Source organism: Aulonocara sp. 'chitande type north' Nkhata Bay, linkage group LG8 (assembly GCF_057382095.1).
Source record: "Aulonocara sp. 'chitande type north' Nkhata Bay isolate Kocher_YH1m ecotype deep benthic linkage group LG8, A_spYH_male_GT1.1, whole genome shotgun sequence".
NCBI lineage: Eukaryota > Metazoa > Chordata > Actinopteri > Cichliformes > Cichlidae > Aulonocara > Aulonocara sp. 'chitande type north' Nkhata Bay.
In genome coordinates this window covers 6,481,014-6,498,964 of record NC_141351.1, presented here as the reverse complement: position 1 = coordinate 6,498,964, position 17,951 = coordinate 6,481,014, and the positions used below count along the sequence as shown (strand labels likewise).

General features: G+C 41.5%; 1 protein-coding gene across 1 annotated transcript in view; it reads right to left on the bottom strand.

Moving 5' to 3' along the window:
- Nucleotides 1-17,951, bottom strand: part of cpped1 (calcineurin-like phosphoesterase domain containing 1) — a 59,181-nt gene that overhangs the window by 32,103 nt on the left and 9,127 nt on the right. Inside the window, exons 3-5 of the mRNA XM_086303000.1 lie at nucleotides 3,611-3,783; nucleotides 2,685-2,816; nucleotides 2,434-2,566 (exon numbers count right to left, since the gene is read on the bottom strand). Of these exons, the coding sequence (XP_086159126.1) occupies nucleotides 2,434-2,566; nucleotides 2,685-2,816; nucleotides 3,611-3,783 (438 nt within the window). The remainder of the gene's footprint in view (nucleotides 1-2,433; nucleotides 2,567-2,684; nucleotides 2,817-3,610; nucleotides 3,784-17,951) is intronic.

Genomic DNA, 17,951 nt, shown 5'->3' with positions numbered 1-17,951 from the left:
AGCTGAGGTGGAGGCCCAGGCAGCTGAGGTGGAGGCCCAGGCAGCTGAGGTGTAAGCTCAGGCAGCCGAGATTGAAACCCAGGCAGCCGAGTTGGAAACCCAGGCAGCCGAGGTGGAGACCCAGCTAGCTGAAATGTAGGCCAAGGCAGCCGAGGTGGAGGCCCAGGAAGCCTAGGTGGAGGTCCGAGCAGCTGAGGTGTAGGCCCAGGCAGCCAAGATTGAAACCCAGGCAGCTGAGGTGCTGAGGTGGAGACCCAGGCAGCTGAGGTGGAGGCCCAGGCAGCTGAGGTGGAGGCCCAGGCAGCTGAGGTGGAGGCCCAGGCAGCTGAGGTGTAAGCTCAGGCAGCCGAGATTGAAACCCAGGCAGCCGAGTTGGAAACCCAGGCAGCCGAGGTGGAGACCCAGGCAGCCGAGGTGGAGACCCAGCTAGCTGAAATGTAGGCCCAGGCAGCTGAGGTGGAGGCCCAGGCAGCCCAGATTGAAACCCAGGCAGCCGAGGTGGAGGCCCGAGCAGCTGAGGTGAAAACCCAGCTAGCTGAAATGTAGGCCCAGGCAGCTGAAATGTAGGCCCAGGCAGCTGAAATGTAGGCCCAGGCAGCCGAGGTGGAGGCCCAGGCAGCCGAGGTGGAGGCCCAGGCAGCTGAGGTGGAGGCCCAGGCAGCTGAGGTGGAGGCCCAGGCAGCCGAGGTGGAGGCCCAGGCAGCCGAGGTGGAGGCCCAGGAAGCTGAAATGGAGGCCCAGGCAGGCCTAGGCTAACTAGGCTAATTAGTTGTAGCCAGTCCAAATCACTGATGTTTGAATTAGGTCCAGGATTTAGTTCTATATCACCAGCCAAAAGTAGCATCAGAACAAGTTTCAGAATCTCCAGCGACAGACGTGGTATATTTGATTGTTCATGTTTACCTGGGGGTGGTCTAGCATGACCACAATCCAAGAATCTTGTGAACAAAAGATGTTGACTCCATTTGGCTGGGAAAGTGGTATAATTATCCAGCTTTCTTGGACATGTCGAACTCCACAGAAGATAAAAATGTATAAAAACAAAAAGACAAGTTGATGTCAAGATCCAGGGGTTTTTAGATGGTTTTTTGGCAAACGCACAGGACCTGCCAAGCTGTGTGTCTGCACCCTAGCAGCCATCTTGTTCTCCAATCTGGAAAACCAGATTTTTTCGTTTTTTTTTTAGATCAGACACATATCTATAGTTCATCTTTCTTATACAACAATCTGACTTCAGACTGATTACTGAAAATACCCCTTGACACCCCTGACCTGAAAAATTCTCAGACAGCGCATTCATCTGAAGAAGGGAAAAAGGCTTATACTCATGATAAGAGTATAGATAAGAGTCAGAGGAAACATGGATACTGAGTATTCTTTGCCTTGCTGTAATAAAGGAGTATCACACATCGCACTTAAGCGCCTGAGAAAATCATACCATATATTTAAAAATCAGCACGTCTGCACGTCTGTTGTCAGTATGAATCTACGTGCTCGTAGTTCATGGAGCGCTTGCTCTGTATGTGGCCCGTGTTTATAATTGCTAGCAGGGCACAAGAGTGCGGGTAAGAAAAAGGGCACCAGCTCATTCTACAGCAATACCCTCCTGCTCATGATAAGAAAAAGCTTGTAGAGACTGCCCTTTAAAATTTTAAGTAGTGTTGCCCTGGAGGAGAGATCAATTATGAGAGAGAAGGGTCATCAGACCAAGACGGGCCAACATGGTTAAATATGTGCAGAAATAATGGATGGATAATGAAATTAAAACCATCCACCGTCTGTCACCTTGATGCATGATTGAAAAGCTCGGCACTGAGTGGTGGCTGCTGTCAGTCAGCAGCGCAAAGCTGGCTGACGCACCTTCGCTGAGATTCTGCCTAAAGACGTGTTGTCCTTGAGGGAGGGTTATTTTTTTCTTTTTTGCCCACTACTTTTGTATCGTTCTCTTATAAGCTTACAACAATGGATTGATTAAGGATTTATTCTCCTTATAGGAAGTGAATGGAATAATTAATTCAATTATGTCTCCATTGTGTGTGTGTGTGTGTGTGTGTGCCAACAGCTCTTCCTGAGGCTGCTGGATAATGACATATTAATCCTCTGGGCTGGGATCTTAACTGTGCTTCAGTGAGATATGCTTAAAATGAACAGGTTTAATAGGAATAGCAGCTAAGGCGTATTAAGACAAGAAACTTAAGACCACTCACATTGGCCTAAATCCATTATTCTAAAAGAAAAGAAAAGAACAAATAATAATGCTCTTATTTCAGAGCTGTGGAAGCCAGAGATGCTTGACATTTAAGATAGTAAAATTGATTTATCTATTCTGCGACTTCTAATTCTAACCAAATGCACAAACCTGAACTAGGCTGCCAATTTTTAACCAGAGGAAATCAGAAAACCCCCATAATTTTCTGTATTCTGGTCTCCTACCTGCTTTCTTGAACCTGTCCAGCAGGTTTTGCCTGACTGTCCTCTGCAGGTTGAAGTAGTCATCCTCTTCATCAGGACTCTTTAGGTACAGGGGAATGTGCTGAAATATCAGGATGTGTTTGGGTTTAGGTTCCTAAATGGAGACAGATGTGAGCGTTGATTACATCACAAGATCTCTAAAGACAGAAATTCAAATGATGTGCCCACATGGCTTAAAAAGGCTCAATCACGCTGGGGTCATGCCATCCTACCGTAGAAGAGGAGGAGGATGCTCTGCTCAGCTGCGCCTCCAGCCAGGCCTCCTGAGCCTCCCTCAGCTCAGGGCAGGCCGAGGCGTCGAAGAACAGCTGGGAGTTCAGAACCAGGCAGAGAACTCCGCCCACCTGAGACGGCAAAAGTGTGAGAAAAAGAAAACAAGAGAGGAAAACAACAACTTGAATTATTTCCCATTTCATCTGCCGTCCCTACACCCAATTTAATATTATATTCCTATAGATTATCCAAAACCTAACTGCTGAAAATAAAAATGTTGGTGAATGCGGTGTGGCAAAAACACTCCAACCATGCAGAATTTTAGCAAAATACCTCTGGCATGCATTTTAAACTACATGTATAAAACTCATTAGCCATGTCCCAAATTGCAAGGCCTTTAAGGAACCATATACTGTCCATATACTATGCATTCTGGTCTTATGTTAATAAGACTCTAAAAAAACTTTGCAATCCTAATTAGTAATGCTTTTAAGTTTACCAACTGTGTGCCCATGGCACCACATCAAAGTTTGTTATGTTACCAAGAAACAGTTGCTATAACTGAAATATGCATCATCACAAAGCTCCCTTGTACAACTTCTGGTAAAAGAGGTCTAAATGGCCACCATAAAAACTGGACCACACCGTGATATACATATATTTTTTAACTGCAATATCAAAGTACAGGGAAGTCTAATGCACAAAAGTAGTCTAAATGACATTAGCTATACATGCTGAGGAAAATAGAACCAAAACATATTTAATGTCACACACCAAAACAGGTGCAGGGTTTTTGGTCCTTTGCTATTCTTAATCCTGTGAGAGCAGAGATGGTGTTCGCAGGTACCCGTCATTATAATATTCCATTCATCCAACAACCACTGCTACAGGCTGCTACTACTAATTATGGTTTGTGTCTGCTTACCCAGAAGCTGAAATAGTCATCCCCCCACTCCCTGCAATACTGCTCCACTGTGCTGGGAGTGGGGGTGTTACCCAGGTCATGGTTTCCACTGACAAACACCAGAGGAATGGAGGGATCGGTCCCCTTCAAGGCTGCCTTCAGATCTTTCTCCTGACCTTCTCTAAAGGGTGTACCTAAAGGAAGAATAACAGAAAACCTATTGTCAACATGGCATGTGTTACTGTCACACATATGATTAAAGGTAACATAAAACCAAACAATTTACGACCTGGACCTAAAAAAACAGATGTTTGATTAAGAAAAGCATTCTACTGTATGCGGGTGGAAATGAGCCAAAGACAGCCTAAAAGTGTGAATGAGGACAACGTGAGAGTGAGAGAGAGATTATATGGATGATGATGAGAGCGCTCAAAGGATGATGAATGCTCAGTACAGCTCGACTTCATATCACCATGGTTACTGACATGATTAGTGGTGCTCTGGCGGTATCCTCTCGGTCCACATGTTGCAGGCAACAGCTGTGTAGACCGCTTTCCAGATTCAGGTTTGTGAAGACATACGAGGCTATTTGCTTTAAATACACCTCCCCCCCAAAAAATTTTAAAAGTGCTATAAGCCTGGAGTTCACAAAAAGGGTAAACATCCAAAAATGGGTAATGTTCTGAGCCAAATTAATTCAATCCCAGAGTGTATAAAGGGCAGAGAATGGGTGACTCTCAAATCTATTTATAACTTTGAATTTATATCAAACAAACCCATCAGCCCCTGCTCTTGTGTTATCCCCGGTCCTCTCTCTCTCTTCCCTCTCATATTTCTTTTCATTTTTATTCATCTGAGTAATTATTTTACTGGCCTAGTTTTGGAGCAAATCTTTCCTCGGATATTTAGATAGGGCTCATTACATAAGAGCCTTTCCCCAAAGAACATCTTATTCGTGACAGTGGGAGAAAGTGTAGAGTTTAAGAAACATTAAAAGGGAAAACATGGACTGACGTTTATACAACGCTCTTCCAATCTTACTGACCACTTAAGGTGCTTTGTAGACTGCAAGTCACATATCGACTTAATCTACGCAACAAAAGCACGTTATCTACCCTCAACTACGGCTAATTTAGAGCTAATTAACCAAACATTAATATTTTCAGACTGTTTGAGGAGGTATTCAGAAAGGTGCCAGCCAGAGTTTGGACCATACGCTGTGAGGCAACAGTACTGCCACTGGACCACCATGCATCCTGGAGCTGTCACTTGGTACTCCTCTGCAGGTAAAGCTTCCAAACGTAAAATATCTAATATACTTGTTGTTCATGATCATGGAGTGAATAGTCCTTTTGGTTGGGCCCACTTTCATAACATCATTATAGTACCACTAGTAATACTTTCAGTTTTCTTTTCTTTTTGCGGACATGGTACTATTGACCGTGTAGTCAAATTACTTCTGAACTATTGAACAGCAACACCATGTCGCTGTGGATGAGTGCAGGTGGAGAGTTTGACATTTATTTGGAATTTAATGCTAAAATGAGTCCAAATTCAACTGTAGCCCACTGAGCTTCCTTGTAAGTATGCTAGATTTTTATTCAATGTTACTCACCAAAACAAATGAGTTGTTAGTTTTGCTCCAAGATAGAATTTAATTGCCATCCTATAAGATATTCCACAACTATCACGAAAACAAGCAAAAAATTTTATTTGTGCGAAACACAAATGACATCAAAATAATTTAGTTCTGCATGAATAAAACTGCCTTACAAATTATCAATAAGTAGATAAGTGGTTTTTCTCTGATGCCAGCACAAACTCAAACTTGCTTTTTTCGTTCCCTGTTGACCTGATATTTTCAAGTATAATCCTGATGAAAGGAAATGACAGCTGAAGCCACAACAAAGCGGATTAATTATTTCACAATATTTGACCGCTGCCACAATTACATACAAACAAAGGCCGTCTCACTAATGAAGTTTAGATGAAAAACCGGGGGCGCAAAGATTGTTAGGCAACTGTTCCAGCTGATAGCACTCTCTGCAACTTTGCTGCTACAGACAGATTACAGTACCTGATTTTCTTCGTTTATTTACAAGTTTTAATTTGCATGAGGTCATTTTCTTTAGGATTGGCGAATGAGAATCAGTCTACTGTATATTTTAGCACCATGAATATGCCCCTTAGGAAGGTACCTGACCTTGTCAGCTGCTCCAGTGGATTTGCTCAGTGGAATAGCAAAACATGTTTATGCTTGACATCGCCTAAATGTGAATACATAATAGGTAATCAAGGGAGATTCCACATTAGATACAATTGATCTTTCCTCTGTGTGTGTGTGTTGATGTTGCATACTCTTATCTTCGATTACAAATGCCAAAAAACAGTTAGGACGCTTTACAAAATGTAAATAAAAACAATGTCATTCACAATAGATTATTCACAACACATCCAATGCAACTACATATTTAATCCCTGACATATCCTAATATAAGAAAAAGTGCAATTTCAACAGCAAGTCTCAGTTTTGCTACGTGACAAAGAAATGCTGCTGTAATAAACGAAAGAAATCTGTCAGCATGTCTTTTTGGGATTAAATTGTAGAAGATAAAAGGTGTAAATTTACAGAACAGGTTTTACCGTCAGAGATGCAAGCTTTTTATCTGAATGCTAATAGCAAGTCAGCTAGTCTCTCTCCTCTTAGACCAGAAGACGCGGTGTCCATGCTTTCCAGTTATCCGCTTTGCCTCGGTCCATTTTAAATGAGTTTGGATCTAGTCAAGACAGCAGTGTTTCTGGATCATTTTCACATAAAGCTTCTTCTTTGTATGATACAGCCTTAACCTGCATTTGTTGATGTTGCAGGAAACTGCTCACTGACTGAGCCTGCGCACAAGATCACGGGAATACACTTCTGATTTTCGACCCTGTCAATTATGCACAGAGATTTCTCCAGATTTTCAGAATCATTTGAGGACATTATGCTCTGTTGATGATGAGAGATTTCCTTCATTTGTAGATTCAGTTTTTCTCCAAAGTGGTGAACCTCTGCCCATGTTTACTTCAGAAAATCTCTGAGATGCTCTTTTTTTATACTCGATCATATACTGACATGTTAACAGTTAAACCAATTAACTGTAAAATGTTCCTCCAGCTGTTCCTTTTTAGCAGCACTTACTTTTCCAGTCTTTTATTGCTCCTGTCCCAATGTTTTTCAGACGACTTGCTATTATTGATATTTTTCATGAAGCAGTAAAATGACTCAGTTTAACCATTTGACATGTTTTCTATGTTCCACTGTGAATAAAATCTGTGTTTGTGAGATTTGCAAATCATTCCATTCTGTTGTTATTTACATCTTTCGCAGTGTCCCAACATTTCTGGGACTGAGGTTCTATCGAGCACTTGAACAGGCTTGAAAATGTAAAACAACTGATAAAGTTTGTACAGCTAACTTTATAATTGAGTACTACTTCAAGTTTCCACCGCTGTTTTGGATTTATTCGACACTCGCGTCTGTCTGGAAACCTCATCTGTCATGCACGGTAGCAGATGCGAGAGTCGAAATCGGAAAAACGCACAGATTTATGAGGTGGTGCAGAAATGGAGGCTTTTTCCAAATATGTTGTAAAACATCCAGTGTCTCTGTGAGACCGGAGAGAACGACAACAATAGTCGAAAAATGTTGACGTCCTCTGCCCTTTGAGATTGACTGTCACGCTGTGCTCGACTACCCTATGCAACGTTCACACTTATCAAATGTACTGGATTTTGGGCTCAACAACAGCATCTAGCCACACTTACGTTTCTCCTGATAAATAAATGTGAATAAATAGCACTGGTTGCGACACACAGTGGCAGGGACGCTGTGCTGCCTTCTGCTTCCTCACACCACCACCTGCCTGCCCTCAATTACAGCCATCTGTTGACATAGTACAAGCATGAATCAACAATCTCTGTGACACAGCTCGAACCAATCCTCATCCAAGCCCCATCTGCATTTAAGATATCTTGCTCCAGCTAACAGTGATGTGTTGTGTGAGTGACTGCAGTAAGATAAGAGGCCCAGTGAAACAACTGCAGCTCGTTTGGATGAAGATGTGTTGCTGCACTTGAAAGGAAATTATTTTTAAGTCACAGATGGTTTTTTTCTGTCTGTAGCAGCAAACAGGAACAACCACTGTGTCCTTCAATAGACCACAATCTCTCTCTCGGTTATTTAGTGTAAATCTTAATTTAGAATTATCTGGTTACATTAGCCGTGCATTACGTTCTTCTTCACTTCCCTTTTAATAGCACTATATGTAATTTGCCCAAATGGACGCATAAAATATGAAAGAAGTGGTTAAAGCAGATGTGTTGTGCATCACTAAATGAAATAAATGATAAGGATTTTTCATATATAAGAAATAGCGAGAAATTCCATTTCATACAAACATTTTTAACGCCAGCACTGTCTTGCCCTACTTTCCTCCCTGCAATATGCAGCACATGTAGGGTATACGCAAATAAAAACACAATGCTGCTCTCCACTCCCCGTGGGGCTCTAACTGAAAGGCCTTGTTCACTTAATGAGATTGCAACACTGATTCTTAAAACCTGACAGGAGACTTTGGCAGGTTCTCATTGAGCCTGTCCAACACTGTAAGCACTTCTCTCAATTTCCTTTAAAGACTGGCTGTCGAAGCTGCACTGAGTCCTCAGTGCCTGGGGTCTTGCTGTTGTATACATTTTCTACACTTGAACAACTGTATTTTGTGGCCTCTATATTTGTGACTAACTCAAGCATGCATCGACATGTTGTGCTTGTGCTGATGTGGCACTGGTGTTTGGCAAGATCTTAGTGAAGATGTTATATTAAATACTTCAGACAATCTCACAAACGCAAAATGAGGTAAATAGTGTTTTCTACAGTTGCCCAAGTACATATTGGCAACTGATACATCTGCCCTGTACAAACTATACTGTACTAATACTAGTCGACAGCCCCCTTAAATTTACACTCACAGGCTGATTTATTAGGTACACTTTGTTAGTACTGGATTGGACCAGTAAGGAAAGCCTTAATGCTTCGTGGCATAGATTCAACAAGGTTGCTGCAGATTTGTTGGTTGCGCAGCCACAAATTACATCCCAAAGGTCCTTTATTGGACTGAGATTTGGTGACTGTGAAGGCCATCCGTTTACAATGCCATGTTAAAGTGACTAGTTTAAGAAAAACTAAGCTTTGTGACATGGAATATTACCCTGCTGGAAACAACCATCAGAAGATGGGTACACTGTGGTCATAAAGTAAATCATGACCTTATTGTGTCTACATGCCTAAATGCATCGAGTTGTTTCCATGTCATTAGCTAATTAGATATTTGCATTTACAGGTGTTCCCAATAAAGTGGTTGTGAGGGTATTTTGAAAGTTTAGCTGCTGGTAACCAAGCTAACATTCAGCTGCCTCTCCAGAGCATCTCTCGTTCCACCATTGAAAGCATCATGGATGGGACTCTAACTAAGCAGGCATGGACTGCTGCTTGTGATAATAGATCTGCTTCAAGCTGCAACACGACTCGGGTGGAGAACAGCTTCATAAGCAGGACAAATAGCTGCAGTCCAGAACCATGAAGCCGGACTCCATGAACACAAGTAAAGGTTTTTTGAGAAGCAGCCACAGTGAGTATTTTTACCATTAATTATGGCTGAGAAAAAATTCACAGAAAAACACTTTAAACTCCAAAACTTGTGAACTATCATCTGAAACATGCTGCGATTTCTTTGCTAAAGATAACCTCAAGAATTAATTTTCTACAGTTTCAATCATTTTTAAGCCTGCACTGGTTAAAGGTAACATTGTCTCTTCACGTTTTCTCTGTGCATTACAATTAATGTGATTAGTTTGTTCTTCCAAAAGCGCAGACTCATCAGTACTAGTGACCTTACCTAATGCTGCCTTACCAAAAAAGATGAAGATGTGTAAAGCTTGCAACTGAACTCAACAGGTGGGATCACTGATGGACGTGTCTGAAATGAATTTCTTTGAAAGGGCAGCAGGCCTAAAAGTTATAAGATAGTATTAGGGACTGAGTGGAGCTCTCTGTCACCCAAAAAGCAGTCCCAGATCTGATTAAGACAACGTTATGCCTGAAACGCAGCAGCCAATGCAAAAACACAAAAGTGTTTATTGCTGTTCCGACCTTCAGGCCCAGAGGATTGGCTCACGGAAAGAATGTCTAGACTACTATATTTAATCACACTGCTACCATAATTTGGACTCGGATAAGGCACCAAAACCCTGTTTTTTTAATTCTTTGGAGTCAATCAACTGGTGATTGAAATCAGCCAGATTCCACTTGATCCACTGTGAGGTCAGACTTTTACCACAAAACAGAATAAACTAACAATTAAGTCACCCAAGAAAACTGCAGTTAGTTAGGGCTGCTCGATTATGGCAAAAATGATAATCACGATTATTTTCACTGAAATTGAGATCGCGATTATTTGACGATATTTATTTAACCCTTTAAGACCTACTATAGAACCAAGTCCGCCAGAGCTTATATTATTTTTTTACATGTTGTAGTGCCATTTGTGGGAGCATTTCAAGTTGCTAAATAACTGTTATAGCCCATATTTTAATAATATGTATGCATTAAGTCCATAGTAACTACATTAATTGCAAAAAAGTGCAATAAACTACAAAAAAAATTGAAAATCGTTTTTTTTTTTTTTTTACATATATTTCTACTTGGAGAAATTTAAGAGGTTTATCCCTCAAAACTTTAAATACAAAAAAGTTGCAAAAAATAGTTTACAACAACAGGAAATTTATTTTGAGTGTCTTCATAGTTTTATTTTGGAGATACACCAATTTTTATATACTGCAGGAAAAACAAAAAAAAAACCAATCCTATGATGCAAATTTGCAAAGAAAACAGCAGGTGCATCAAAATAAACTATTTCCAGCAGTGCAAGCATCCCAGAAACTATTCAGAAAAGTCAAACATGACCAGTGTAGGTTTTTAAGGCCTACAAGTAAAAAACTACATTTCCGCGAAAATGACGTCACTTCCGGTTTCGGCCAGGAAATGGCGGACATGCGACAGTTCGCGCTGACGTTTGTTTCACTGTGGGAAGTGTTACGAACAGCTGATCGGATCGGCAAAGCGTGTTTCTGGAATATTATGTTTTTGTTCCTGCAAGCGCTTTTTATGCAATTTTTACAAAGCTTTATGTGGAAGGAAACCGTGACCGAGGACAAGCTGATGGCATAAGATGTAAGTACAACTCCTCCGGTTTCATATGCAAAACAAATTATTGCGCTAGCTTACGCGGTTCAGGTTCTACAGGGATTTAAAAATAGTTACACAAAACGGAGCATGCAGCTCTGACCGGATTTAAAGGGTTAACAATGACTTTAAAAAATAATATAAAATAGTGTGCAACACCACTGAAGTTTTTTTTTTTTTTTACCTCTCTTTTCAACCAACAGCAGTCACTCTTCTGCTTAGCTTTCCGAGCTTCCCTCGGGTCCTCTTAATCAGCGGTCTCCAACCTTTTTTGCGCCACGGATGGTTTATGCCCGACAATATTTTCACGGACCGGCCTTTAAGGTGTCGCGGATAAATGAGGGAGGGGCTAATAATCGGCTCAGTCATTTTTAATGATCGTTGAAAGCCCAGATCGTAATCGTGATTAAAATTCGATTAATTGAGCAGCCCTACAGTTAGTACACCTTTAGTTTCCACAAATACAGAGAGGGGACAGGGAAGTCCCAAGGCAACCTCTCCTTCACCTTTCCGAGTTTTGCACACAGGCGTGTACATGCGTACTTAAACATTTCTCCCTGCTGTATTATGCGTAACATCCTTCAAGAACCCCCAGAGACACAGCTTGAATCCTTTGTAGTGCTCATTAGGAGAGTGTCAAGTCCAGCATGTTTCTCTAATCTAATCAGCTCTATATCTGGCTCCCCCACCCCCACCACCTCCCTTTGCTGCCCCCACCCCCTCCTACTCTTTATCTATGGGCTCAAAATGTGGTCATAAATATTTTGTACTTGTAAAAAAGATTTGTGTGTGCGTAAAAAAGATTTGTATGTGTAAAAAGAATTTGTGTGTGCGTAAAAAAGATTTGTATGTGTAAAAAATATTTGTATGTGTAAAAAGAATTTGTGTGTGCGTAAAAAAGATTTGTGTGTGCGTAAAAAAGATTTGTGTGTGGACTTAGAAAAAAAACCCCTGCAAGTTACAAGTACGGATTTTTGACCCTATTTTTCTTCCCTTCATCTGATTGGTCAATGTCATGTCAATCACAAATGTAACAATCCAATCAGAGAACAGATGGGTTTGGCTGTCGAGGGGCGCTTTTTTTTGAACTGCAGGTCTTTGAAGGGAATAAATGCCCTTTTACATGCCAACCCAGCGTTTTCCTTCATCACCACGAAGGAAAACAGTCTGTGGTCGTCCGAGTTTGGTGATTTTTATGTCACAGGTCTATGTGTTTAATACAGGGACTTCCACAGCCTTTTCAACAGCGCTGCGGACCGCGGGGTGGGGGCGGGCAGTGTTTTGGAAATGACAGTCTTTATTACAAAGCTTTCTTCGTTATGAATTAGCATACATGTTTTTATTGAACATTTGAAGAACTAGCAAAAAAAAACCAAACTCTTGTAGAGGACATAAAGTCAGAGATAAAAACGACAAGGAGCAGGTGCATCTAGTACAGGTAGAGCTGCTGCAAAAACCCACAGAGCCCAATTCTGGATCCTTTGCTTTTAGTTAGCAGTTAGCATTAGCAGCACATCCTGCGTCCGATGTGAAAGGACTTTTATGCTGCGCACTGTGACTCACAGCAATGGTCCTGGGTCAGCCCTGACTTTTTTTAAACTAATCCTAAAGCATTAATGTTATTTCTAACCACTGATATACCACAACCTTTTCCTTTCAACAGCTACTGAAAGTTAGGGGACCTAGCTGCTATCGGATATTTATATAGCGATCCTCCAGCTTCAAACGGTATCACCCTTCAAGGACCTGCAGTTCAAAAAAGCGCCCCTCCGACAGCCAAACCCATCTGTTCTCTGATTGGATTGTTACATTTGTGATTGACATGACATTGACCAATCAGATGAAGGGAAGAAAAATAGGGTCAAAAATCCGTACTTGTAACTTGCAGGGGGTTTTTTTCTAAGTCCACACACAAATCTTTTTTACACATACAAATCTTTTTTACGCACACACCAATCTTTTTTACACATACAAATCTTTTTTACGCATACAAATCTTTTTTACAAGTACAAAATATTTATGACCACATTTTGAGCCCATATTTATCCTCTTCATTTGTCAGCTTTGAAAGTAAGTGAGAGAAAGACACGGGAAAGTGAAATTAAGCGAGGGAGAGGCGGCAATGGCAGACAGAAAATTAGGTGAGATTGAAGGAAGTCCTTGAGAAGAGAAAGCATCTCTTGGGGGTTTAGTTGGGATTGTGGAGGAGAGGAGACAGGGAATTAGAATCAAGGAACGTGCTATCAGTAAAGGTCTGGATGACATGATGAAGTTAGATGAGACACTTTCTACAACTTTTCGTTTTGGGGAATGGGTCGCTCCTTGTGGACCACTGCGATGAGACGCAAACAAATCCATCAGTCTGCCCAAGTCTTTGATAAGGAAGATCATTTGTTATACCAAGACATCACCACTTAGCCCGCAGTTTTCCTACAGTATAAATTTAAACCTGAAACTGACACTTACACCCACACACATACATTTCTTCCCTAACAATTACAAGACAGGACCTTTACACCCTCAACACACAGTTAATTCACATAGATGCTTCACACAGATTCATCAGAGGCAAGAATTAATCAGCATGTTTGCGTAAGTGTCAGACTTGCAAATGAAGGTTGTCAAAATAGGGTATGAGGCATGTTACCGCAGCGGTTTACTAAAGAGAGCAGACAGATAATAGAGGAAAGAGACCGAAAAGAAAAAGACACTGTGAGGAGCAACGGCGAAGAGAGATGAAATCTGTAGGAGCAGAAATACAGTTGCCAATTTCCTGTCGCCGACAGGCAGCGGTGTTGACAATGCCGGTTGACAGCCAGCTTCCCCTGGCCGCCACACATTCATTCTGTATTGTAAATAAACAGTTTAAGGGGAAATGTCAGCCGAGAGACGGAAGGAGCAGCTTCGGTTATAATACCTATTTCCCTCCTTCCTACCAATGCGGCGGCCCAGTTGCCAGCCGAGTGACAGACGTGGCGAGTAATGAGGATGGCACGCACAACCTGCTCTGCTGGTGCTGACAGTAACAGCAGCTGACGCCGCGGCGTTTAAAGGTCCCTGAGGTCTTTAGGTTTAAACCTGATGCTTACACTATTTACTGTACGACGACATGCGAAGTAGATCGCGCTTTGACCTCCAAATGCGACTGATCATAAGGGGAGATGGCAGGAACATGGAGACGAGTGTGTGTGTGTGTGTCGGGGGGGGGGGGGGGGGGGGGGGTAAACTGATGTGGACATGTTTTTGGTTTAAATGGTGCAGTCATGGGGATAATAAGGAGACTTGGATGCCTACAGCCAGACTCAGCTAGATGATAGTGGGAGACAGCTCCGGGAGGGTTCATGACTGCGGCTGTGCAGCTAAAATTGGTGGTCATTACGACCCAGAAAAAGAAAAAAAAAAAAAAAAAAGACGGGGGGGGGGGGGGGGGAAGAGTACCTCTGTGACTAAGCCAAACCACATCTCTGCTGAATATGAATAGTTTGCTTCGAGTCAAATTTTAGAAAATGGGGAGCAGAAGGACATTTTACTAATGGCATACTGCTCCACATATAAGTATTTTTATTGGCTTTAATATCTTACATGGTCTCCAGGATTAGGCAGAATAAAACTTTCATCACGATCCAATCAAACATGTCACCAGAGCCCAGAGAGAGAAAGAGCAAGAACATGCAGAGATGGAGGGAGACAGGTTTGCTTGCTGATTTCCCTTCCTGGAGGCCAGCCAGGCAGGTAGGCGCCACACTTTAGACCCCTAATTTTCATGCAAAGGTAGTCTGCATTGCTTAACGGCTTGCGGCGCTTTTTTGCATCAAGCATTAAACCTGCAGTGGGCTCTGTCAGCCCGTTCCTCATAACCTGTTGTAAAGTCAGACTGCACACTCAGAAAATCAAGAACACAGAGCCATCGTCTTCAGCTAAAGTGTAAATTTGATGTCTTTACCTTAAGAGTGTAATAATTTGTTTTCTATTTAAAGGTTATGTGGTGTAAATCATCCTACGTTCTACTGAAACAGACAAGCAGAGGGGAGGACTGGACGCAGGACAAGTCAAACCTGGTGTCTCGGTATCAGACAAGGTGGGCAACACAGTGATTGTGGCGTTTCCACATTCAGGCATTTCTAATGTAACCAGCTTTTTTCAAATTCAGTTGCGATTCAGAAAGCATCAGGTGACAGGATTGGGGGGAACCAGCTGCCACTGTGGCAAACACACACACACACACTCACAGGTTTGCTGTGCTGCTTACAAGATAGCTACAATCTTTACCTCAGAGAATAGGACAGAGACAGAATCAAGTGCAGCCCATTCACATATACTGTTTATAGCCTAACAAACCTTCATTTGCAGCTAGCAGACTTCTACTGAATAATTCAACTAAAAAAATAAAAATAAAAAAAAAGTGAAAGAAAAATCTTCTCTTCCTGCAAATAGCTTGAAGGCACCCAGGTGTTTTTTATAGATAAATACTGCATGCTGTCACAGGGGGGTCTGATGTGTTCAAACTAGACTTCATGGGCAGAACTAACTTTCTTTCTTTTCTTTTGCCTTCAAGCTGCAAGAGTCGTAGCACCGCAACACAGCGGCATCTTTCTCGCACGGATTCCTTTAAATTGGGCGAGAATTTAAAGCCTGTCTGGTCTGATCGATAGCCGAAATCCTAATCAGCATCGTGAGAACAGACAGAAACCTTCTGCTTTTCATAGATAAATATCAGCTACTGTCAAATGGGAATACGTTGTTTACAGACTCTGGCTGGGAAACAGAAGAAAGCTAATGCTCAAACCTACCTCAGTGAAAACTATTCTGAGGCTGAACAGTCCCAAAGCTGATGTTCTTCGTGGAATAAATGAATTAGAGCAGGGTTATCTCAATATATATGCGTTTACATTCAACATTTGCATAAATATCACAAAACTCTGTTTCTCTTGAAAACATCTAGAGCAGTGGACACAGATGTAAGGTGCTGCATGGGGTGGGTTTAAAACTCAAGACAAACTATGATATACATGTTCACTCACACATAACTAATAACCACACATGGGAAATGAGTCTGAATTTGAAAAAAACATGTCTGTTATATGCTTGGCAGTTGCCACTTTAATATTAGCAGAGACGCATACATGTGCTGATTTTTCAGGTCAGGTGAGCCCTGCACTCTTTGTGACCATGATTAACAGAAAAAGCATAACTGTTTTACCATTGTGACTGATGTATTTCATACTGGGTTAAAGGGACTTATCGGGGATGTCGAGGCTTCCCTCATATCATAAGTTAAAACCCACAGTGGGAGAAGTGTAAGTAGAGTCAGATCTGCCTGTTTCGTACAGTAACACCAGTCAAACATCAGACCGAAACGATATGTTCACAGTTTAGATCACAATACAGCAGCTGTTTTAAACTGAGTAACATTTCAGCTTATAAAGGCAAATATAAGCACACAGTTTACATTATACAGAACTGTGAAAAAAAACCTTGAACTATCTCTCATTTCTTCACACTTTCTTCTGAGAGCCTGAGTTGCAATTTTTTTTAAAGTGGTCCTGAGCAATTGTTCTCCAGGCTTTCTGAAGGTCTTTCAGACCTTTTCCTTTGGACATTTGCTGCTTTTTCACTCATTTTCATTCCAATGAAATGATTGGTGAACCAATGCTGTAGGGCTGCTCAATTAATCGAATTTTAATCGAAATTACGATCTGGGCTTTCAATGATCATTAAAAAGGACTGAGCCGATTATTAGCACCTCCCTCGTGCTTTACTCTCGCGCTGCTCCGTGTGGCAAATCGAGCGCACCTCTCTGCGTTTCGAACAGGCATCACAACAATTAAGAGGAGCTAACAGAGGGAAGCTCGGAAAGCTAAGCAGAAGTTATTTGGAGAGGAGAGTGACTGCCGTTGGTTGAAAAGAGAGGTAAAAAAAACCCTTCAGTGGTGTGGAAACATTATGGGTTCGTGGAGTCAGACGTGGATCAAGTAGACATAGTGTGTAAACTTTGCTATGGTGTCGTAGCTGCACCACAGAGCAACACTGCAAAGTTCACTAAACATAGATATTTACATTTTTCATTTATTTTTTATATTGCAAACATTTGCACTGTTATCAGTATTTGCACACTATTTTATACTATTTTTTGACAATCTTTAAAGCCATTATTCAATACATTGTTATTGTTAAATAAATATCGTCAAATAATCGAGATCTCAATTTCAGTGAAAATAATCATGATTATCATTTTTGCCATAATCGAGCAGCCCTACAATGCTGTGTCCTCACATAACTGTGCAGAATCCTTATTTCTGACAGCCTTTCACAAAACATATTTCTTTGTCTCCCAAAGAATCCCAAAGTAGCTGAAAACATTGAATATGGAGCCTCTCAGCATGTTGTGCACGTCCCTAAAAAACTCAGAAAACTGAAAAAGTGAAAAAGAAAAGGAAAAAGTGATACAACAGTGGGTGTCTACAACCATCTGTAAAACACAGTGGAGGCTCTGTCATGGTTTGGGGTTACGTTTCAGACAGTGGTGTTGAGAATCTTGTCAAAACAGAAAAGCACAGTGCACCATGAAATAGAATTAGCCAGCAGGGGGCGACTCTTGTGGGTACAATAAGAAAGTCTATGGGAAGACTTTCAAGAGCCCTTTTTTTATTACCTCAATAAGCACTTTATTGCAGAGTCGATCGTCTCAAACACTACTTTCAAACCCTACTAAATACAAAATGAGGTTCATTTTGTGGCTTATGGTTCCCAATAGTCAAAAAGGACAATAAAGCAGGGTATTAGTATTCAGTGTCCCTCAGTTGCCTAGTCGGATCCACCCCTTGTTCTTCACATCTGCTTCAAAGATGCCAAAATGGCAGACGTCTCACATCAACTTAGACCAAAACAGTCTAGACGGATCACTTACATCTTAACGAAGTCATTTAGTTTGTATTCTTTCCTCAACAAATACGTACAGAGAAAATTACCAAATGAAGTATGAAGCAAGCTGTATTGTTGAAATGCTGTTCAGTGCATGAAATCACAGCGTGTGGTTCTCAATAACATGCTGTTATCTGTAACCTGGGAAAGACATTTTGA